This window comes from Hipposideros armiger, unplaced genomic scaffold (assembly GCF_001890085.2).
Source record: "Hipposideros armiger isolate ML-2016 unplaced genomic scaffold, ASM189008v1 scaffold_12, whole genome shotgun sequence".
Lineage (NCBI taxonomy): Eukaryota > Metazoa > Chordata > Mammalia > Chiroptera > Hipposideridae > Hipposideros > Hipposideros armiger.
In genome coordinates, this window is record NW_017731362.1 from 3,251,952 (window position 1) to 3,276,236 (window position 24,285).

The 24,285-nt window shown below is 43.5% G+C and overlaps 1 protein-coding gene across 1 annotated transcript in view; it reads right to left on the reverse strand.

The window, feature by feature from the left end:
• Positions 1 to 1,238: 1,238 nt before the first annotated feature.
• Positions 1,239 to 24,285, reverse strand: part of TNFAIP8L3 (TNF alpha induced protein 8 like 3) — a 42,378-nt gene continuing 19,331 nt past the window's right edge. Inside the window, exon 2 of the mRNA XM_019663940.1 lies at positions 1,239 to 3,049. Coding sequence (XP_019519485.1) covers positions 2,487 to 3,049 — 563 coding nt within the window. The 3' untranslated portion in view covers positions 1,239 to 2,486. The remainder of the gene's footprint in view (positions 3,050 to 24,285) is intronic.

Genomic DNA, 24,285 nt, shown 5'->3' on the forward strand with positions numbered 1-24,285 from the left:
TGGCTTCTGTCACATTTTGTCAGCCCAAACAGCTTTTCAGGGCCACGAAGTGACATAGTTAGAGTCCTCAGGACAAACCAATAATGAGATTATTTGTTTGGTTGCTAGATTGTTATGTAAAGTATGTGAAATTTGTAAGCTTTTCAGATGGTTGATGAAACTCGATAATCACTTGAATTTATATACCAACAATATGTTTGAAATGTGTACATGGGGTTGGTTTTGGCTGTGTTTAGGGGAATTGGTGGGTTACTTGTGCCTGGGTAGCCCATCTCCCCCTGATGACTGCTGATAAGCCTGATACACCCAGCTGGCCTTGCGTAGGGAGCCCCTGATTGCCTTGGTGGGAAAGCCTAAGGCAGTGAATGTTTCGGTCCACACTCCACTTTTGGCATTTGCTGAGATCTGCTGGCGGAAGTGCTGATCTTCTCTGACCAGAACAAAGTGGACCTACTTCCTGTAGAGGCTCATGGGCTGTCAGAACCTGCTCCGCCCTCCTCTGTCACCACTGCTGCGTGTTCTGGGCTACTGAGCAGAACCTGCAGTCCTCTGGCTGGGGATCCCGCCTTCTTCCCTGCTGTGTCTCAGATGGACAGAAGCCAGTTCCACCCATTCTTCTGGGGTCTGAGTTCTCTGGATGGTCCATGCACTTAGTGAATAAAGAACCAGCCCTCAAACTAGAAAGCAGTCCTTAATCAGATGAGTCCACCAAAGCAACCATTGAGGACTCTACATGTGAAAATGCAGCTACTGCTGGGGTGCTTGCTGAGAAGGGGAGCCTTCTGCCTGCAGCTTCCGCCAGCACTGTCCAAATGACCAACGACCTCCCCAGACCACGTGTGCACAGGGCATCATTGTTGAGTCCCTAGGTCTGCGAGGAGGCACTAAGCCATGCTTGTCAAATATGGAGAACAGGATGACTTAACTATTCCCTGTTTCCCCTGAACATCCTTCCTTTAAACTAATTTTGAGTGCTGGTAGTGGAAGAACTTAACTGGGCAGTTTGCACTGAGGTTGACATGGGAGTCAGTTGAGGCTAAACGACCAATGGATGTCAGTTCACATGCTCCCACAAACCATCTCTTGATGCTTCTGCTAGAGAGAGACCATGGGGTTGGATGGACCATGGGGCTGAGCTAATGTGGTATTTTTACATTATCATCAGACATAAGAGAAGCGTGGCGGGACAGGAGGTGATGCAGGAAGAGCAAGTGTCATAATGTGGTGCCCTCCAGATAACATTAGAAGGCAATAAATACATTTTCCTGATGCTTGTTAAGACTGTGATGAAAAGAAGTCAGAAGCCACAGTGTGAAAGTGAGGCCATGAGACATTCAGAGAAAGCAGTCATGACCGCATCTATGAGCTAGCCCCACACTGACCAGGGGCACAGGCCCCACCTGGCTCCCCCCTGGGACTACCTCCCTTTAGGGTAGAAGTGCAGAGTTCTACTCTTCATTTTCTTCTTCCTTTCAATCCCATTATTCTTAACACTCTATCTAATGCCAATATATTTTATTTTTGATTCACAATTCAAAAACCTCTTGTTTGAAGGGCAGTTTCAATTTATTAATGAACCAGAGAAAACAGCACAAAATGACTATGAAAGGCCAAGAAAGACAGATAGGGGTTCATTCTGCCCAACTCTCCCCCCTGCGTGCTGGAATAAACCCTCCCCGTGCCTCGGGGATAGTGCTCCTTGGATGAGGGAGGGCCGCTCCTGCAGGGGAGCACGGTTCCTCCCGGCTTCTGTGGGATGGGTGGGGAGCTCTCTCTACCTGCCCGCTGCAGGATCATAAGCAGCCTCCACATGTAAGATCTAAAAAACACAGCTCTTGAAAAACATTTTTCCAATTTTCAGCTATTTCACACCTTTAGATTCATTTTAAATTTGTTTGAAACAGCACACCTATAGACAGATTGCAAACCCAGCCCATTTGAGACTATTGTTTTCTTCTTTGCTGCTGAATAGTCTAGATCCAGGTTGCTCCCTCTCACACTCTGAAGAAAAAACAGTAAGACCCTATGTTAGAGTTTTCAGAAGCACAAACATACATTGTTTCATTCGATCCTCACAGCAGCCCTGGGAGGCAGGCAGGCAGGCATCATGGTTGCAGGATCCAGAGGATGGATCCTAACTAGTAGAGCTGGGAACCAGATCCCTGTCCTCCAACTCCTGGTCCAGGGCTTCTTTCACTCCACAAGATGAACTGAGCTCATCTTGATGAGCAGTGCAGCCTTTCTGCATAGAATAAATCAAATGTCCTTTGGGTTTCCAAATAAAGGTGATTTTAAGTATAAGACTTCGTCGGTGAGCTCAGGGGATAAACATACCTGAACTCAACTTGGCATAAACATCAGAGGGATGAAAAGGACAGAACATGGGTGTCTTCGACAAGGGTTTCTTCCTGTTTTCTTAATTCTCATCCAGACCACATTGGGTGCTGTGACTTGAATGCAGCAAAGTCCAGGAGGAGAGAAGACATTCAAAGGACTTTCTCATCTAGCAATTTATTGATTCCTTCACAGATTCTCTTGAGGTTGGGCCTACAGTTCCCATTCAGACTATAAAGGGTGGAGAGGAACTCCACATCAGCAAAGTGGTTGAAGACGTGGTTGATGCGCCCATGGGTCCTGGGCGTCAGGTGTCGCTGCACCAGTTCATGTACAAGGTCCTTGCACTCGTGTAGGAGCTTGGAGAGCACGATCTTATCGAAGGTGTATTCCACCTCGTAGAAGCTGACAATGGTCATGGCAGTTTGGTTCAGCTTCTTCCTGAACTTCTCCACGGTAACCACCTCCTCCTGGTTGAACTGGTTGTTCCGGTAGAGGATCCCAATTTTGATTGCTACCTTGATTAAGTCTTTCATGATCTTGTGCGCTTCCTTCTTGTTTCGGGTGTGCTCTTTGGTGACTTTGTAGAGCTCATCAAAGATCTCACTGCTGGTGTCATCAATTAACATGTTGGCCACGGTTTTGCTGGCTATTTTGCTCAGAATCTTCTTCTGGGCTTGAAGGGCAAGGCTCTTTGAACTAAAAACATCGGGACCTATGGTAAGGAAAGAAATAAGAGTTATGGAAATACGAGAACCATTTATTATGTTTCTACAAGTGAAACACACTAATTTGAACTTATGTTCTTAGAGCAAAAACTCACGCCTTTATAGCCCACGAGTCCCTAACTAAACCCCACCCGTGCCTGGTTGCCCCACTGTCCTTTCCACGTGGCATGCTTGTTTACCCTCTTGAATCTTCTAAATTGCACTCTCCCTTTCTGGAGTGGTCTCCTCTTGTCCAGGCCAAATCTTGCCCTTTAGACCTACTTCATGCAGTCTTCCAGACTCGATTAGATCCTGGAGAACTCCATACAATGGCTATTGCACTGGGAACCATTCAGTTTTGCAATTTATACAGGAGGAAACTATTGTTTAATGACAGGAATGTAGCACCCACCACTGCCAATCCCATTCCTAAGGCAGACGTGGGCGGTTGGCCATGCTAGTGTTTTTTCAACTTAGTCTCAAAATCCACACTTCATTGAGTCTAAGATGTATTTTTTTTCATGTTTGATATCTTGGAAATTGGGATGTGTCTTGCAGTCGCTGTTGCCAGGCTGCAGTTGTGCTGTGGTTGTCAATACCTGTATGCACATCAATTTACACAATAGGAGCCAGAGATTTGGGAGAAAAGTCAAGAGAGCACTCTCGTGAGAAATGTTGCCTCACCAGTGCTCCTGGCATGGAGAACTGCACTGTGTGGGAAACAAATCCTCGACAACTCCAAGTCAAAGGTGCTTCAGGTGGTAGTACCTGAGTGCGAAGAAGCTTAGGAAAACCACAACCAATTTACTTCCCTGTTATTTTCTACTTTATGAATGAACGAGAGCAACATATGTTTAAAAAAAAGTAACACTATGTCTACGTAAGGCTAAAAAGGATTTTTCAATAAAAAATAAAAATTCTAAGTAATAAAAAAGTAATCATGCACAATTTAATTGGCAGCATCTTTTTCTTAAGAGCACATAAAGCAGAATCTTAAAATCAACGGTGTCTTAGACTTGATGAAATATGCCATGAGATCACCAATTAGCTGGAGCTGACATTTGAAAGGAAACCCACTGCCATCCTTACATGACAATTTGTATACGGATGATTATTATCTTCCCAAAGAGATTCAGGTTGCCTGAGGACAGAGACAGTGTCTCCCACAGCACCTAGCTCAGTTCTGGGTACAGATGGGCTGGTGTCTGTTAAGGAAAATACCAGGGAAATACTGCAGAAGAATAAGAAAGTATTCAATTACAGTGCAAACTTATACTAAAAAAAACAAAACAAAGCAATTTTCCTTTGAGAATTTAGGGCCCTCTAGGATCCCTAGAGCTTTTGTGTGGTGCTTCGTAGCCACATGGAAGTGACAGATGTGATAGGCAGTGTGGACAGCCAGCCAGCCATACACACCAGCTTCTGCCATCTTTGGCCCCTCCCCACCTCATATTCCATCCCTCCCCCCACCCTGGACTCATTCCCTCAGTAGACAGTGATTGATCCCTGGACACTCAAATCTCACAGACACAGACTCAATAAACACTCACACACAGTTTTGACACTGGCCCCGGCGCTTCCTCTGCCCACATACCCCCTCATGGACTGATCCAGCCACACTCCCTCAGCCCTGGGTTCTTCCAGGACGGCTACCTCAGCTCTTCAGGCCTCTGCCAGCTGCAGGCCCCAGTGGCATGGCCTGGAGTGGGGTCGCTGCAGGGAGATCAGCAGAACTAAAGTAGTGGGTGCCACGGGACTCCCACAGCCCCAGGAAGCTCGCTCTCTCAAGTGTGAGACCATATATAGTATCTTCAAGCAACTTCATAGCCAAGTGACCCTGACGTGGCCAGGATTTTCCCTCAGCCTGGGTGCAAAGGGAATAAATGGTATCTCTTGGCTCTTCTTTACCATGAGAAAGTCCAACTTCCTGATTTCTGCTCTTTCAGACTTTGAGACAAATAATATTCCAGCCTAGTCTGATCATCCACCATGGTCACCAGACCTTTGTGTGGATAACCTTTGTTCCAAAAACATCAAATTCGTCCTCCAAAGACAAATATTTACAAGCATTAAGGATGTGCAAAATATTGTGCTGTATGCTTTGAAGTCAATTCCACAGGAGAAGCTTCAAGACTTTTGAATAATAGCCCTGTCACTGAAATAAGCGTATGCCTCCTCAGATGATTATTCTGATGGGAACAATGGGTTCTAGATAGATCTGTTCTGGAATATAAAAAAAAATGAGTCACATCTTTGTAGAAACAGTTCCTAAAAATTGCCTGAAAAGAAGGTATTTTAAGAGACTCTCTAGAAATGCAGCAAACATGCATTTACACAGAAGCAATGAGTCAATTAAATATGTGTCCATTAGAATGTAAGCTCTTTGGGAGCAGGGACTTGTGTCTAAGCCCTGCTGTTGGCCCAGAGCCTAGTGCATTGGTGGCACATGGCAGCTAGTGGCTGAATGAAGGGCGTGCTGGCTCTGTGCCAGGCAATTCATGGTTTTAACCCTTAGAGCTGGGTGAAACTAGCATTTTTATCAAGGCTGCCCTGCCAGCCCGATTCCAAACCCTGCTCTTTTCATCATCAGCATTCCTAACATTCTTGTTTAGAGCAGCGGCCATCACACATTTTACTCATATGTCCCCGTAAGAACTTTGAAAAACTATGAGCCTCCTGGCATATTTTTTAACTTGACAGCAACTATTTTTCATCTTATAGTTAATTAGTTATAATTTCTAGATATTGTAAAGATTGATATTTTAAAATTACCCTTTTAAATTATTCTTTAAATGTGTCCATTGTAAAATATATACCACAGTAATAAAACACCCATTAATGTCCACTTAAAAATGCTCCTCATGTGCCATTTTTGGGTCAAAGTCCCCTTTGTCCTTTGGTTCCTCTGCAGTTATTGAGCATTTACTATTTGTTCAACTCTGTATGAAATGCTATGGGAAATATCTCCCCAAAAGTATTTAACTGGGTCCTACTCTGAATGTGGTCCTACAGGGAGGCAAGATATAGACAAATGAAACAAAATACAGAAACATTTGAAATAACCCAAATTGGCATAAATGAGAATAATTGGGGGAAGCTCTGTGGACTCCGCAGGTGGACTTGAATGTGGATAGATGGGGCTGGCTACAATGTTAGGAAGTGGTTTTTAAGGGCATAGAAACAGGCCAGTAATTTTCCCCAAATCACAAAAGCCTGGGGTGGTCTCCCTCATAAGTTTTCAGCATCTCTCTTGCATAAACATGTGTTATTTACCTACAAATGGACTTGGGTACAAGTTCTTTGGTGAGATCTCAGGGGGGTCACAGGAATAGCATCTTTGAAGCCCTAAAGAGCAAGAGTGATTGATCAAAATCATAAGGAAAGCTTTAAGAAAACACAACAACCAACCAACAAGCAGACTGCCACACTGTACCCCCGACTGTCAGTATTAAAATCTTAAGGAGTAGGTCCAGTCATCACAAGCTCCCTTAGTGATTCTGACATGCTGAGTGTAGGACCCACTGATCACGACATGCCCAGTGTGTATCCTATAGAGTACTAGTCCTGTTAGATGCTCCTGGAAAGAAGGTTTTGTGGTCACTTAAATTAGTTTGTAGGTGACTATATATTGTGTCTGGCTTTTCACGATTCGCCATACCAGGTAGCTTATTAAAGGCCTTGAGAAGTTTGTAGTAAAGGTATCTGCGGAGTTTTGTTTAGCTTACTACTTCTCAAATTTATTGGACTACAAGGGGGAGGGAAAATATATACAGCAAAACCTTGGATTGTGAGTAACTTGGTTTGCAAGTGTTCCGCAAGATGAGCAAACGTTTCTAATACATTTTAATGTGGTAAACGAGCTATGTCTTGCAGTACGAGCAGCTTGTTTCCAGAACTAATTATGCTCGCAAACCAAGGTATTACTGTGTGTATATACAGTATACACACAAATATGTATATCCCTACACCATCCCATGGTATACATTATGGGAAATGCAGATAAAACACTGAGAGAAATAACATCAAGATACCACTATGGTCAACTTCAACAACTCCCAGGGATCTGTGGGGGAGGGGAAACACTAGTTCCCAACGTACATGTACGATTTTTTTTTTTAAAGATTTTTTTATTGGAGAATTGGGGGGAGGGGAACAGCGTTGGGGAATCGGGGAAGGGAAACAGACAAGTTGCTGTCCTTTTGTTTTTCAGTCTAGTTGTGGAGGACATCGCTTCACTGGCCCATGTTGGTATGATCATTGCGCTCTTCCCTGGTGAGGCAATCGGTCGCCGGTCATTGGTCGGCCGCTCCCAGCGGCTCCTGGTAGCTCACACCGGCTACCAGCTGCTCACGCTGGCTGCCAGACACTCATGTAGCTCACGGCAGCCCATTGCAGCCCTGCTGCAGCCTACACTGTCGCCGGCGACTCACGGCAGCCCAGCTCCAGGTCAAGCTGTTGTTCAGCATCTTAGCTGTAGAGGGCGAGCGTCACTGGCCCTCAATGTGGGATCGGAACCGCAGCCCTGCTGCTCAGAGCTGGTGCTCCCAAGTGAGCTCTTAACCAGCTGAGCCACTCGGCTGGCCCTACACGTACGATTTAAGGGAGAGTGTGTACACTGAGGGAGAGCTGGGCAGGGCAGGCCTATGCAGACGACATTTTGCAAATGGAAATCTTGGGCTTGTTTCCTTCCGTCCATCCTTCTCGCAGTCTTCTGCAGAGGGACCATGTTGGAGGCCACCACCGGGGAAGAGCACTGTAGGCTGATAGGAAGAGCATGAGCTTTGGGAGCCAAGGTCAGGAGTGCACTTGGCACAGCTGGGGAAAAAGGCCTAACGAGTGGGCACAGGTTTGTTTTGTGCAAACAACGTGAGACCTAGAATAGGTCTTGGCAAGAATCGTTCTCTTATTCCTGTGTCCAAGGCTTAAGAAGGCTCTTTCAACCGGAGACGATTCTCTTCACCATGTTTGAACAAAAGTTTCCATTCCCCAACCATGAAAAGTAATGGATTGTTTACAGTACCTCAGAATCTCTGAGAAAGGAGATTAAAAATGTGATATGTAGCTATTGTATATTTCACCTGACTAGTACAATGAGACAAGATTGAGGAAGCTACAAAATTCATTCTCATAGGAAAAACAAAACAAAACAGGAAAACAAGCTTTCTTAAACTAAGACTAATGGAGGAGCTCAAGAAAAAGAACTACGAAGTCAGTGCTCTGAGAATAAGCACTCTTAGAACATTTACCAGAACTATGTTGGGAGAATGGCATGACGTGGTAGTGAGCTAGCTTGGGGAGAGAAAGCAAAAAGTATTTTAAGTGGGCCTTTCACTACATGGGAGAGTGCTGGGGCCAATCTGAGTTGATGTTTCTATAAATGATATTCAGCAGTAGTACAAGTGATGTTTTCACGTTTTTAGAAAACACTAAGCGCTCCCAGATGGTGAAATGCCAAGCTGGTGGTGATAAACAGCAGGAAGATCGTACCAAGCTGGGCAAGTGGGCAGAAAAGAGGCAGATGAGCTTCAGCATGGTAAGAACAAGGTGATACATTCAGGGAAAAATAAAGTAAATGATGGTTATGAAAGATGACGAACTCTGAGCTGTCAGCTACAGCCCAGGGAAGAGCTCTGAGCACCAACCAAGGATGTATCACGGTAGAGAGGGCTGGGGGACAGACTCAACTCTTCTCTCCTTACGCACAGGACTAGGTAAATTTTCTACCTCTGGCTAAGGTGTGAAAAACTTGTATATGAGTATGGATAGCTGTGTCAAAGTTATAAAATTGGAAATTATCTGTAATAGCCAGCACTCACATAGTATCACGTCATTTCGGTAAACAGTTTAAGATGATGACAAGGAAGAGAGTTAGTTAAAAGTGTTTAATAGAAGTTAGGAGTGGAGATCGTACCCAGAGAAAAACAATCTGTGGCCCTTAATAAGCATCATTCATCAAAGCAGGAGAATCAGAGTAAAGGAAGGTGGGAGGAGAGACCCCAGGGTATGGGCATGGGGAAGACCCTGAGCAGGAGGTGATTTGCATCAGTCCAGGTTTCTAGCACTCAATCACTTACACTTAACTCTTGGAAGAAAAGTTCAAGCAAGCCTTCTTGAGCTGGGATAGCTACTTTGAATTTGAACTTTCCTGAGCACCTATCCTTCTGCTCACCTGCACATGTACCCAGAGATGCTGATTGAAGCAGTCATGTCCCTCGTGCTCCATCTTTCCGTACTGATAAGAGGCCAGGCACCAGTGGGGAGACTGACACCCTTCCTGCTTCCTTGTCTGTTCTCTGGGTGAATGATGAATAAGGGGGTTTGGCTGTGGGGTAATGTGGTCTGCAGGAGGGGATATCCTTGACGATGATAAAACACCTTCTAGAGAAGAAATTGCCTCTGCTTTAGTTCTTGGTTGAACCTATGTAGCCATGGGGACAAATATTAAGGACACTTAAGTAGTGTTTTGAAATGCAAACCTAATACAGTTATGGTTTCCAGAAAGACTGAGTTGTCACAACTCCTTTGGAGTCAAACTGGAAAACGTTTTCCTTTTCTTGTATAAAACTGTGGCTTGTATACTGCTGCAAGAGTAAAGAAAAAACATGGCACTGGTAGAGACACAAGAAACGAAATCATCAAGGGATGGTGGGGCCTTTGAGCCAAAACCTTGATCCTCCCCTCCCCACAAAGAGAAATGATCAAAGCTTAGAAGCTCATAAAAGTTGCCTTTTGTTGATCTAATCCCTTTCATGCTTGAATGCGATGGCATTTTTGAAGCTTAAGAAAGGTATTTTGGAATACTTTAAAAGGCATCACAGTAAAATTTAGATGGCTTGGGAGAGTCAGGAAATGGATTTTTCTGACTAAAGGTTAACCCAGAACATCCTTGGGTTTTTTTTTGTGTTTTTTTTTAGAAGGGCACAGCTCACAGTGGCCCATGTGGGGATCGAACCGGCAACCTTGATGTTATCAACACCATGCTCTAACCAACTGAGTTAACCGGCCATCTTCCTGGAGTCCTTCTTAGGTCTGGCCCTTTCCCTACCTTCCAAGAGAGCCACCTGCCTTTAGGACATATCCCCTGGGCTCCCCCTTGCTCCTGAGAAGACCTGAGGTCCCCGAATTTCCACCACTTGTAATTACAAAAAAGCACCTTTGGGTCCTATGGGTGGAATCACCATGACTTGGAGGGCAGCAGCCTCCATCAGGCACCACTAGCTGGTGTGCAAAATGAAAATACTCAACTTCTATTTCTCTTTCCTTGTTTTGAGACAAATTAAGCTTTACTAATATTTAACACACAGAATAACCCTGGGACCCACTGGTGTGTGGCATTCTGAGGGAAGAGGCGAAGGACACACACCTGGGGTGGGCGGGGTATTTAGTGTATCCCTCACTTGTTTGTTTCCTTTCAGCAGCTTTGATTTATTTCAGCATATGGTTATGTGTGCTTGGTTAAACGGACTCCCTGATTATATTATTTAGTTCCAACTAAACTAACCCTCACAAAATGCACCAGTGATTTCAAAAGATTCCTGCAAGACTCACAACTGAGGACTGAAGACAATGTGCTGGTAATGTCAGCACAAGTGAACAGCAAGAAAATGGCAGAGCTGATGTTTATCCTCCTCAACGAACCAGCTTTCCCGTGGCCCAATTATATGGTAAAAGTAATGATCTAATCTGATCTGACAAGAAATGGGCCATAAAAGTTTCAAAAATTCTAATAAGATGATTTGAAATATGGATTTCAGTTACTTGTCTTGAGATATTCCCCAAGGCAGTAGGAAGCCATGGCAATTAGCAAGACAGTTCAACGATCCTGGCTTATCCTATGGGTGATGGGGAGAGGCAATACAGAACAGCATGGATGGGGGAGGGATGGATGAGTCAAGGATGATGCTCAGTGCTTCTACTAGCTTGGGAGGGTGGCCATCACCAACCGAAATAGGCATCTGCGAGTATGGGGGCAAGATGACTTCAGTCCTGAGCATGTTGAGTTTGAGGGGTTCTGGGTGGCCATCTGGGTTACACGAGCTTGTACAGTAGGGTACCTCCGACTCAACCTGTCCTATTCTGAGCTTTCCATTTTCCCATCCAAACCCTGTCCCTTTCCATCAAACAAGACATGGTGAAAAGACCCATCTTCCCTAAATAATTAGCCAATTAGTGACCCTGAGGGACAAATAGGTTCTTCCTCTAAAATGCAAACACCTGTTTCACTGGCGAAAGTGTACTTTCTAGTCATAGCTTGCTGGGTTTCATGGGAGTCAGAGGCACACTGCCTAGGCATTCTCTCTCCCCTGTGTGGTGACCACCAAACCACCCCTCCTCCCCCACCAAGAGGATGGATTATTTTAAAATGAGGGTAGGAAGTGATAGGCAGGCTTGGGTATGGTAGGATTGGGTGGAGGCTGGTAGGAGAAAGAACTGAATTGCCAGAGACAACCAAATGCAGAGCAGGGGATGTCACATTAGTCTGTACCCCCTTTGCCACATGGCCAGTCGTCCTGCCTCCAGCTCCGGCTTGGGTAACCCTGAAATCTTGCCCTTGGCTCAGGCCTGCACAGAAACAGAGCTTTGGCTTTGCCTTTGGTGACTGCTCAGTCCTAGAGATTAATTCCTCCAGCGGTCAGGAATGAGGATTTGAGTGTTTTGCGGGGATCAGGCATGATGTAATTTCCTAGCTCTGTTGGAGGTTTTCGGATGCTGAGCAAGGACATACGAAGGCAGAGGTAGTCAAACAGGGTGCTTCTTATAGGAAAGCAAATTCAGATCATTGCAATACCTCGTATTGAATAATTGCATTTTAAAAGCAGCATTTGATCATATTCAAGATGAAAACCAAGTTTTTTTCATTTCAAAATAAATTCCCGGGCCTTGAAATAACTTATTGTTTCAGGTGAAGTGAAGCCACGTTGGCAAGGCCAGCTGTAAGAACTTCCAGCCCATTATCTCATCTTGTCTTACTCCCCCGCCCCTCCCATCCATCCATGCATCCATCAGCATTGAGGAATCCGTAACTCAATAATAATCATGTCAGAGATGATGATAACTACTAAGCACAGACTATGTACCCAAGGTAGTATATACCGTGTATTGGATCCTCACAAGAGTTCTGCAAGAGAGAGACTGGCAGTCCTATTTTATAGATGAGGAAACTGAGGCACAACAGATTTCAATAATTCACTCAAAGCTAAGAATTAGGCTAGTAAGTAGCAGAGCTTCAGTTTAAATCAACTCCAGACAAAGCCTGCAGTCTGTGCCTCCCTGCATCTGCTTTCAGATAATTGTCCTTGGCTCCCTAATGACTGTGATTTCTCACTTATTTGAGACATTAAATTGGTCTCAATTTAAATCCCCATCTAACAAGGAGATTTACATTTCATCTTTTTTTTAATTAAAAAAGCCAGTCTTATTATGTAATAGGACAATACCACATATTCATCAAAACTTGAAGATACATGTAGCTTCCATTTTCAGAGAGAATTCTATATATTTCAACAGTTACATACTGATTTTGTTTTTCATATTAATTTTACAGCCAGCTCTGAACAGTGAAAGAGTGATAATTTTACTTACCAGAGCTAACTGTGAAGTCACTGAGGGGTGAATCATCTCCAACTCAACAGGTTAATTTTGGAGATCTGAGAGATATTTTTGTCTCACTGCAGTAGAAGAGCAACCATCACTAAAAACAACATCGACTTTACATGATTTCTTTCAACGAAGCTTGTTTATCCTCTCCCTTACTCTCTTACATCTAAGAAATAACTAGTGTCTCTCTGAATGTTAGGTCACGTTCAAGCATAATAATAACAGAGTCCACTTATGTCGTGTTTATGATAGTAACTCATATCCTTGCAGCAACTCTGTGAGTAGGCATTAATAGTATCATCAACATCATCATCATCATCATCATCATGATTATCACCATCATCATCACCACCATCAGCACCCACCATCATCACCATCACCATCACCATCATAATCATAATCATCATCATCATCATGATCATCACCATCATCACCACCACAACCACCATCATCACCATCACCATCATCATCACCATCATCGTCATCATCACCATCATCATCATTATCACCAGCAGCAGCAGCATTTTACATCCAAGGAAACCACGCAAAGAGAGATTAAATAGTTTGGTTAAAGCTACCATTTCAGAGGGGCAGAGCTGGATTCAGACCGAGGCAGGCTGCCCTAGAGGCCTGTGCTTCCACCCGCCACACTAAACTGCCATTCATGAGGTGATAAACATCAATTTAGTTTAAATGTTTTTTGAATTATTGTCCACTTTAAGATGGAGATTAAGCAGCTTTTTTTTCCTCAGAAGAATTATTTTTTTTAAACCATGACACATTTCAAATATACAGACAAAACAGAAGATGATATAACAAACTGCTTGTGTGGCCACCACCCAGATAGAAAGAATATTAGAGTTTTGTCCTCAGAGACAGAGTGAGGCAACACCCTCTTCGTTTTGAACACCCTCTCTTTCCCTTTTACCTCCCTAGATCTAATCACACTTCAGAAGTGGATGTGTCTTTGTCTCACGTGTTTTTTTTATACTTTTGCCTCGGGGGTATGCATGCATATACATTAGATTGCTCAGAGTGTTTTTAAACTTCAGATAAAGGTGTCATACTACAAAGATTCTTCTGCAGCCCATCATTCAACATCATGCTTTCAAGATTTATCTAACTGAGTCATTTAGTTGCTTATATGAATATATTATATACCCATGTTTCCTGTTGATGGACATTTAAGTTCTTTACACTTTCTGCAAGCAAAGAAGTCCACAGACGTGTCTCTTTGTGCACACACACAACAATCTCCCGGGTTCTGTACCTTTAACATAACTGTCAGGTCCTGTACCAGAGAGTCTGCCAACTGCTTTCCAGTGAGATTGCACTAATTTTCACTCCCAGCAGCAGTGTATGAGTTCCTGTGGTTACATTTCCTCATCAACACTTCAAATAGTCCACCTTTAATTTTTTTGCCAATCTGATAGGTACAAAATGGTATCTTGTTTTAGTATCTGTTTCTCTGATTGCTAATGCGATTCAATACATTTTTGTGTATATACTGAACTTTCAGGTTTTTCATCTATGAATTGCTTATTCATATAATTTACTCATTTTTTCCCCTCCCAATTCAATTGTGTGTCTTTTTTCTGGCTAATTTGTAGGAGTTTTTAATATATTATGAATTCTAATCCTCTGCTAATCACATAAGCTGAAACCATCTCCTCTGAGTCTGCCGTACTTTTTAACTTTAGACATGATGTCTGTAGTCATACAGAAATTAGAAATTTTAACACAGTCAAATTTATCAATATTTCCTTATGGTTAATGAGCTTTATATCTCATAAAATTTTTTTTTCCTTCAATGTGTTGGTAAGTGGGTCTCATATTTTTTTAAAGTTTTAAGGTTTGCATTTCACATTTAGGTATTTAATCCATCTGGAATTTTTTTGTACATATTGTATGAGATAACTTTCCCTCTCTCAATTTATCAATATATTGAATAGCTCATCCTTCTGCTACTGATCTGTTAGGCCACCCTTTTCTTATTAAGTTTCCATACTGCATAGGTCTGTATTTTAGGGAAGCACCTCCCCCCGCCCCCAACATTTTATTCTTCTTAGAAGTTCTTAATTTTTTTTTAGTTTTTATTATTAGTTTCAGGTGTACAAAACAATGCAATAGTTACGGTTTTCACCCCTCACAAAGTGACAACCCCCTCCTCTAATCCACTGCTCTCCCACCCCCGATATCATACATATCTATTACAACTCCATTGACTCCATTCCCACACTATACTCCACATCCCATGACCATATATATATATATATATATATATATATATATATATATATATATATATATAATTATAGTTGACATATAATATTATTCAACGGCAGCTTTAGATGTACAGTGCAGTGGTCAGGCCTCTACACCATCCATGAAGTGGTCTCCCTAACAAGACATGAGTTCATCTGGCCCCTAAAAAATATTTACAACATTATTGATTATATTCCCCAAACTGTCTTTCCTATCCCTGTGGTAATTTCGAAGCCACCAATTTATGTTGTCTTGTCTCTTCCCTCTGATAAGGAGTTAATATCCAAAACTTATAAAACACTCATTCAACTCAACACGAAAAAACCAAACAACCCAATTAAAAAATGGGCAGAGGATATGAAGAGACATTTCTCTAAAGAGGGCATACAGATGGCCAACAGGCATATAAAAAAATGTTCAACCTCACTAATCATTAGAGAAATGCAAATAAAAACCACAATAGACACCACCTCACTCCGGTCAGAATGGCTATCATCAATAAATCAACAAACAACAAGTGCTGGCGAGGATGTGGAGAAAAGGGAACCCTGATGCACTGTTGGTGGGACTGCAGACTGGTGCAGCCATTATGGAAATCAGTATAGAGTATCTCAAAAAACTGGAAATGGAACTACCTTTTGACCCAGCAATTCCATTCTTAGGTATTTATCCAGAGAAACCCAAGACAGTAATTTGAAAAAATATATGCACCCCTATGTTCACTGCAGTGCTATTTACAATAGCCAAGACTTGGAAACAATCGAAATGCCCATCAGTAGACAACTGGATTAACAAACTGTGGTACATTTACACAATGGAGTATTACTCAGCTATAAAGAAGAAATAAATCGTACCATTTGCAATGATATGGGTGGACCTAGAGAACATTATGCTAAGTGAAATAAGTCAGTCAGAGAAAGACAAATACCATATGATCTCACTTATATGTGGAATCTAAAGAACTGAATAAACGAGCAATGTAAACAGATTTTTTTTTTTTTTTAGCTGAGCCATCCTGCCACCTGTTGGCAGCTCAGCGGCTGCTCAGCTCGGGCCAGGACTCGATCGAACCGTTGTTGCTTAGAGCTCAAACTCTTGAGCGAGTTCTTAACCAACTGAGTCACTCGGCTGGCCCTGTAAACAGAAATTCTTTATTCTTTACTCTTCCATATGAATTTTAGGATCATTTGACCAAATGCCATGAATACCCTATATTAATCTGAGGTAAACTGGTATCTTTGTATCAAGTTTCCCATCCATTAACCTGATATATTACTCTAATTAATCAGATCTTCTTCTGTGTTCTTCAATAATGTTTTATAGTTATCTCCATAAAGCCCTTCCATATCTTTCATTAGATTCACTTCTAGGTACCATATAGTTTTGGTTGCTAATGTAAGTGTAATTTTTTTCTATTACAGTTTCTAAATGGTTATTAATGATATACAGGAATGCAACTGATTCCTGTATATTTATCTCCAATTGAGATTCTTCTGAGTTTTTTTATTAGTTCTAATAGATTTTATGTAGCATCTCTTGGGTTTTTCTAATGTGGACAACTACATTGCCTGTACAAAATAATTATTTTCTTCTACCTCCTATGTCTTTTTCTTGCCTTATTGCACTGGTAGGAACTTCTAGTACAATGTTGAATAGTAAGGGTGCTATTGGTATCACTGTCTTGTTCTTGACTTTAACAGAATTGTCTTTAAAATTTCCCTACCACGTATGCTGTCTGCTATGGCCTTTTGATGGATACCACTTATCAAGTTGAGGAATCTTTCTTCTATTTTGCTAAGGCTTTGTTTAAAGGTAGAAATGTATATCTAATTTTATCAAACACTTTCTTTGTACCCATTGAGATGATCATATGGTTTATCCCTTTTAATATGTGAATTTAACCAATTATTAAATGACCCTTTGATTTATTTATTTTTAAAGGTTTTTTATTAAAAATATAGCTAGTATACAATATTATATTTGTTTCAGGGGTACACCATAGTTATTCAACATTTATATACTTAAAGAAGGGATCACCATGATAAGTCCAGCAACCATCTGACACTGTACCACACTATCAAAATATTGACTAAATTCCCTATGCAATATATTACATCCCCATGAATTATTTGTCTTATACCTGGAAATTTGGACCTCTTATTCACTTTCACCTTTTCTCCCTTTAAAAATTTTTCAATTATAGTTGACATTCAATATTATTTTATTGGGTCTTTGAAAAAGTCATGACATATTTTGTCTGTGTTTTTCAAAGGTCATTTATTTATATAAAGAACAAAGATCAATCAATGATATAATGCCCATTTTGTTCGATAACCTTTTGCCATCTTTCAGTGAGCTTCATAATTCCTCGTTCATAGAAGGACCTGTCTTCATTTGCGAAAAACTGAACAAGGTGCTGATTTATAGCCTCATCTGAATTGAACGTTATACCATGCAAGGAGTTTTGAAGCGAAACAAGTGGAAGTTTGATGGCGCAAGGTCAGGCAAGTATGGTGGGTGTGGTAACACATCCCATCTAAGCTCCAGTAATTTTTTACAGGTGATTAAACTTGTGTGTGGTCTCATGTTGTCACGATGGAACACAACTCCTTTACAATTAACAAGCTCTGGACGTTTCTGGGTGATGGATTTGTTCAAACTGTCCAATTGCCGACAGTACACATTCAAATTGATTGTTTGGTTCCTTGGTAGGAGCTCGAAAAACATGACACCTTTAAAATCCCACCACACTGAGAGCATAACCTTCCTCTGATGAATGTCTGCTTTCGATGTTGTTTGAGGTGAATCATCATGTTGGAACAAAAACTATTTGTGTACCACATTGTTGTAAACAATCCACTTCTCATCACCAGTTACCATTCCCTTGTGTGGGTTGTGTGTGCCCACCTGTTATAGTTGAGCCTTGATTGCTCTTGGCACATCAGTGGGTGGGACTGACCCTCAGGCTGGTTGGCTGTGGGGTTTGGACATGTTCACAACTTATGGGCTGCTGTGCAGGGGGCTTACCCCAGTGAGTGGGATTCACCCCCATGGGCTCTGGTACCTATTGAGACTGCCCTTTATGTATGCCGCTTGTGGAGCTAACTGGGCAGTGTTCTGCTGTGGTCTGAAGCCAACCACCAAGTATTTTGGTTCTGGGACCTTCTGGGAAGTGCTCTGGTGCAGGCCCATGTCACCCACTGCCTGTGACAACCTGGGAGCTACCTGGTGGGAGCTACAAAGAAATCCATAGTTGTTCACTGCCTATGCTAAACCTGGAGGCATGTGGGAGAGGTCACACTGAGAACCAAAGATGTCTGCCACCAGTATTGGGCCTATGGTAGCTCTGCAAAAAGCCAGGACACCATACAACCTGCTGCCACCTGCCAGCTCTCTTAAGATTTAGCCGCTGATAGAGCTTTGTGCAGTATGCAAGTTGGGTGAGGCAGGTTCTTAGGTAGTCACTAGAGTGGGAAGAGTTGTGGTCACCAGGTTAATGTATATTCTGGCTTGGTGCCAGTGCTGAGCCTGGAATGATGCAGCAAAAGTCTCACAGCACACCAAGACCAGTTGCTGCCTGCCTGGAGCCTATTGGACTCATAGTTTCCCAAGAAAAAGTGCAGTGAGTGGGGCTGGCTACTCACAAGAAAGTACCTCCATTGTTAGGCGAGTTGGGTGGGGTGAAGTTCATCAGGCCAATGAGATTCAGATTTGGCTGGAGGCGTAGGGGGAGGGCTCAACACGGGAAAGATGGCACCTGCCTGTCAGCTGCTTGGGAGAAGGCCACTTCACAGGGAGAATGGAAACTGTCCTCCAGCTTTTGCTTCAAGCCACATACTTCAGTCTGCCCCTTGTATGCCTCTGATGTCCCCCAAGTCACCGTTCCTCTGCCGGAGACAAGGTGAGTGCCTGCGAGCCAGTGAATCTGTGGGCTGTTTAAGAGGTCTGAGTTTCCCGCAGCCTTCCGTCCCACCCGGACAGTCAGAATCTCCACTGTTTTTCACAGCCAGATATTCTGGGGGCTTCTCTTTCTGGGCTGGGGAGTCTGGTGCGAGGCCGGGGTGCCTCAATCCTCTGGCAGAACCTCTGTGGCTGATATCCCTCCTGATTCTCAACCACCACGCAGAGGTTTGGGGCACGTTCTGCATCTCTGCCCCTCTTACCAATCTTGATGTGGCTTCTTTTTTATATGTTTAGTTATGGGGCTTCTGTTTGGCTAAACTTCAGATAGTTCTCCAGGTTGATTGTTCTATAATTTAGTTGTAACTTTAATGTGTTCATGGAAAGATGTAGGCACAGTGTTTATCTACTCCGCCATCTTGGGTCTCCAAATGACCCTTTGATTTAAATTAGCATTGCTTTCTCAAAATAAGCTATACTTGGTTATGATGCATATGTGTTTAATATACTGAAGAATTCTATTAGTAAATATTGTATTTAGCATTTTGCAACTATGCTCAAAGGTGAGATTGATCTATAACTTTTTCCTAGTACTGTCGTTGTCTGATTTAGATGTTAGAGTAAACTAGCCTCATAAAATGGATTGGGTAGCTTTCTCCCTTTTTCTGTTCTCTGAAACTGTTTGTGTTAGATGAAGGTTAACTGTTTTCTGAGGTTTTGTAAAATTAACCCACAAACCACTTGTGACTAGTGTGTATTTTGAGAGTGGAGATGAGTGGAGAATCAATTTCTTTAGTGTTTATTTATGTGTGTAAGAGCAATAATCCCCTAAAACAACACAAAAATATAATTTTTATTTAACAACTCTAGAGAAAGCTCTCTAGATCTTTCTTTTCTTTCCCTAGAGCTATCTACAAAATAGGTAGTTGCTCTAAATGGTAGATCATTCTCAGGAATAAAGTGATAAACATCATCCACTGGTATAATTTTCAATACTATTCTTGTTTTATTTTGAGATGGGAGACTGAGGAGGTATTTCTCAAAATATTTTTTTCTTTAATAATTTTACTTAAAAAAATGATACATGAGCACCGAGAAAAGTCAGAAAAGACAGGTGAGCTAAAGGAAGAAAATGAGTCCCCCACAATCTCACCATGCATCATGGTTAGCATATCTATGTTCCTCCAAACATTCCCCCAGGTATATATACTTTAATATTCATAAACATGGGATCAACGAGCACTGTTTTCTAATCTGCAGAAAGTAACAACCCAGCACTAGGCTGTATATTGGGGGAAAGGGTATCCAAAGGTGTCTATTGGCACATAGCAGGATTCTCTTCTAATGCCCCTTCCTAAGCCAGGAGGTGGCAGGAGATACTGAGGGGTCCCACAAACAGAGCCCTCTGGTTCTGCTCACCCCATCACAGCCCTCGCACCAGAGGCCTGCTGGTCCAATGTCAGTCAGAGGAGGTGCTGAAATCAAAAGCCAGGGTGGCTCACCCCTTCACAAGAATGGCTCCGTTCCAGCCCAACTGGCTGAAGACAGGCACATGAGAGCCAAGCAGTACCAGACACCAAGTCAGCACTCCCTGAGGGTGCTGCCCTGCCTCCTGCTGCCTACAGCTGAATCCAATGCACCCCTAACCCAGGTGGAAGAGGCAGTGGGACAGCTTGTCTGTTCTAGCTGGCCTCCTCTCACCATGAGCCCCTGGCCAACCCTTGCACCCTTCCAGGAAGGGTGGCCTTTGCATACAACTCCAGCACAGTCCTTTTCCCGTGCTGCACTGTGATTGGCACTGTTCTCACAGGACAGGACTGATGCTCAGAGGACTTGGGTATCCTCACAGTCAGGGCACTGTCTGCCATATAGAAGTTCAATAAATGTCTGTTAAGTGAATAACTGAATGAATGATTTAGCGGGTTCTTTCTCGTTCTTTATGGCCCAGATTCTATCTATTCAGGATACACACTTGAATGAGGTGCATATTCACCAAGTGCAGGCTGAACTGAAGGCACGCAAATGCCTTCTGAAATCAGCACAAGGTCCACCCCTTGCCTTTCACACAGAGCCACCTGCCTGGCCCAGGTGGGCTCTGCGTGTCTGCTCCCTTACAAACAGCAGCATCGCTGGGGGTGCCAGATGCATTGTCCTTACGCCTTCAGTGTTCAATTCCAGCAGGAACCCTCTCTCCATGGCAGCTGCCCCCATCCCTCCTGCCATCCCCACAGCCTCTCCATTCATGTCTCTTTACGCTCACCAGCAATTTTAATACTCAGGAGCTGTTGGGAGTCAGAACAGCACCAGCCACGTCTCTCTCTCTGGGTGATCCTCTCTCTCTGCCAGCAGCTCCCAAACTGTTCACCACAGCAGGGGCTCAAACACCCAGGCTCCACCAGACTGCTAACAAGGACACCAGTAGAATGCCACATTCAGAGGTGTGGGAGGATGCCAGCTTGGTAATGTGTGGAATTAGTAAATAGATCAATGCAATAAAAATGCCAGTTTTTGGAATTCTTTGATTTTTGGAGTGGAGATATAAAACATAAAAATGCTAAAAAAAAAGTAGGCAATAAAATGGAACAAACTCCAGTCTATATTGGAATAAAATAAACAAAATATGGCCTGAGACAGTGGGTATTTAAGCCTAAAGAACTGAGGCTTTTGGTATCAGATAGATACAGTAATGCATTAACCTTCAGCTTAGTCATCTTAAAAAAAAAAGATGAACGGTTAACTGTGCTACAGAGGTCAGAACACACGAGGGAGAAGAAAGCAGAATGTACTTCTGGGTGGGAGATGATTTGGCAGAGAGCACCATGCCTTGCTCAATGCTCTACTTCATTTTTTTAGTGAAATATACTTTTTCTACAATGACACTTTCGGATTTCAGTCCATTGGAAAGTGGAACAGCAGGAAAGGGACATGTAATATGTCACTTACACTATCCCTTACGTATATTCTGTCGTAATTGTTTTTTTTTGTTATTCATAGATTTGAGATCTGAGACATGAATCAAATCACATTTTGTATATCCACTGCTGCCACAGTCAATATCTATCCCAGTGGAGTGAGTGTTGGGGGATGTAGTTTGCAGATGCGAGGTGGGCACCAGCAAGATCTCTTGAGGTTGGATCCCTAAGGTCTACTGGGACCCCTACTCTGATGGAACCACTCTGAGTCCCGTTCACATCACTCAAGAGGCAGAGCCCAGGTAGCTCTGGTGACCTGCCTTCCTAGAAGTAACTCATAAATGTGTCTTTCTCTGAGGCGTCCTTTCTAAATTATACTTTCCTCATACTTGTCTCAAAGGCAGTAAATGTCTCCAAATAAAATTACTGATACTTCATGGTAGTATAAGACAGTGCCACCAAAAGGTTTCAAATCAAGTTACCGGCTGTGGGCAATTCAAAGATGCTGACAGTGGCTATCCTGTGGAGTCAGGGTGCCAGGGCTGTGGCCATGGAGTCATTCCCCAAATGCAGGAAAAAACCCAAATACAGGGAAAAGCAGAGAGCCTATCCCCAGTCCTGACTCTAGCCACTGAGCAGGCAGCACTGTGTGGATGAGAGCTGGGGCCGTAGGCCTGCTGCCACCCCCCAGTGCACTCATCGTGAGCTGTAGGCCCACGTCTTCAACTTCCAGGTTTATCGGTCTGTTAAATGAGGGAACTGGACTAGATGATTCTGCTCATTTGTTTTATAGTCTCAGTGTAATAGTTTCTTCTTCAGAATCAGAAATTGAGTTTTTAAATCCACGAAAGAACAGCACTGGACATACATGAGATGTGAGCCAATGGATTCTCCACTTTCCCTCTGTCACACTGCTTCCCCTCCACCCACCAAGCTCTCTCCCAGCTCTGCAACTGTCATGCTTCAGCAGTGGAATGCTTCCTGCTTTTCCCTCCCTCTGAAAAACCTGGGGCACTGACCTCGAAGCCTCCAGCTTTCCTTTTCTGTGGCTTTCCTCCAAAATGCCTCTCCATCCCCTGATTTCCTGGGGCCCTTGACTCCTCCGTCAGGCCTCAGCCTATGCTAGCCACAGAGCAGGCGGTCCCCAAGGCCTCTCCTGTGCTGGCCTCAGCGCTCACAGACCAAGCCACAGGGCCAGTTCCTCCCGCCAGGCCTCGCATCCCTAACTGTCTCATCTCTCTGCCGCAAAGAGAAAGTGGCTCATCCTTTCCCCAGTCTCATCCATTTTGCCTGGCCATCTTCTGCCCAGATCCAAGCACCTCCTGCTGCCTTCTCTCCCTGCCTTCCTTGAACCCTCCTTCCATCCAGAACAAACTCCTCACGTGGCCTGTTCAAGGGCCTCCTACCTGGTTTCACTTGTTTGTTCACTGCAAGGACAAGGGGGAACCTGGACTGCCATGTCCACTGGGGTATCCCTGACATATAGTAGGAGCTCAATAATACATTTAAACCTCAAAAAACAAAAAGGGACTGGTCAGCCCAGGAAGTGAGGTCATGGGGGAGAGCATGGGGTTCTGGAGAGGAGACTCCCGGACCTCAGGAAGAGGCTTGAGGAGGGATGACTGCACTAAGACGGAGGAGCTGTAGTCTTCTCTTTCCCTGGTTTTACCCCAAGCTCAATGGCAACTGCTCTCACTGAGGTCACCCAGTGGCCTTCTAATTGTCCCTGAGGAGTGTTTGGAAACATGGGAGGACATAGTTGTTGTCACAGTATATGAGTGGGGGGTTATACAGGCTACTAGTGGGTGGGTCCAGATATGCTAACTATTCTGTAATTTCCAGAACAGGGAATGCCAGTGGCATCCCTGAGACACACACCTCAGTCCTTGGCTTACCTGATCTCTGGTGGCATGGAACCATCTGTCGGTCTCTGCTTTCCTGACCACCCTACCCCTCAGTCCTTCTCAGCCTCTCGAGGGTTCCTTTTCCTCTGTCCATGCCTGAAGTTTGGGTGTTCCATGAGTTTACTGAGTTCTCTTTCTTGCCACACACTGTCCCTGAGTGTGAGACATCACCCTTTGCCCAGGTGGTGATCCCTTCCTGATATATCCGCAGCTCAGAAGTCTCTCATAAGGCCCATCCCCATATATATCACTACTTACCAGGCCTCTCTACCTGGATTCCCACAGACCCATCACCTTCCACAGGTTCCAAATGTCCCTCATCTCCCTTCTCCAACCCCATGCAGCCCTCCTCCTTGTATTATAAGTGGCTTGGCCCCATGTCCAGATGAGAACCTGGGGGCCATCCTTGCCTTTTTTCTCTCCTTCACCTCCCACATCTAATGCGGCATCAGACTATAGATTGAACTTCCTTAATACCTTCAAATGCACCTGCCTTTCTCTGCCTCAGTGACACCCCCTTAGAACAGACCATCATTTTTCTCACCCGAATGATTGTCTATCTCCTCACTCATCTCTCTACTCCAGCTAAGCCTGCTGCAGACTGTCATCCCAGCTCACCCTTCACCCTTCATCCTGTCTCTCTTTTTTTTTTTTTTTAAAGATTTT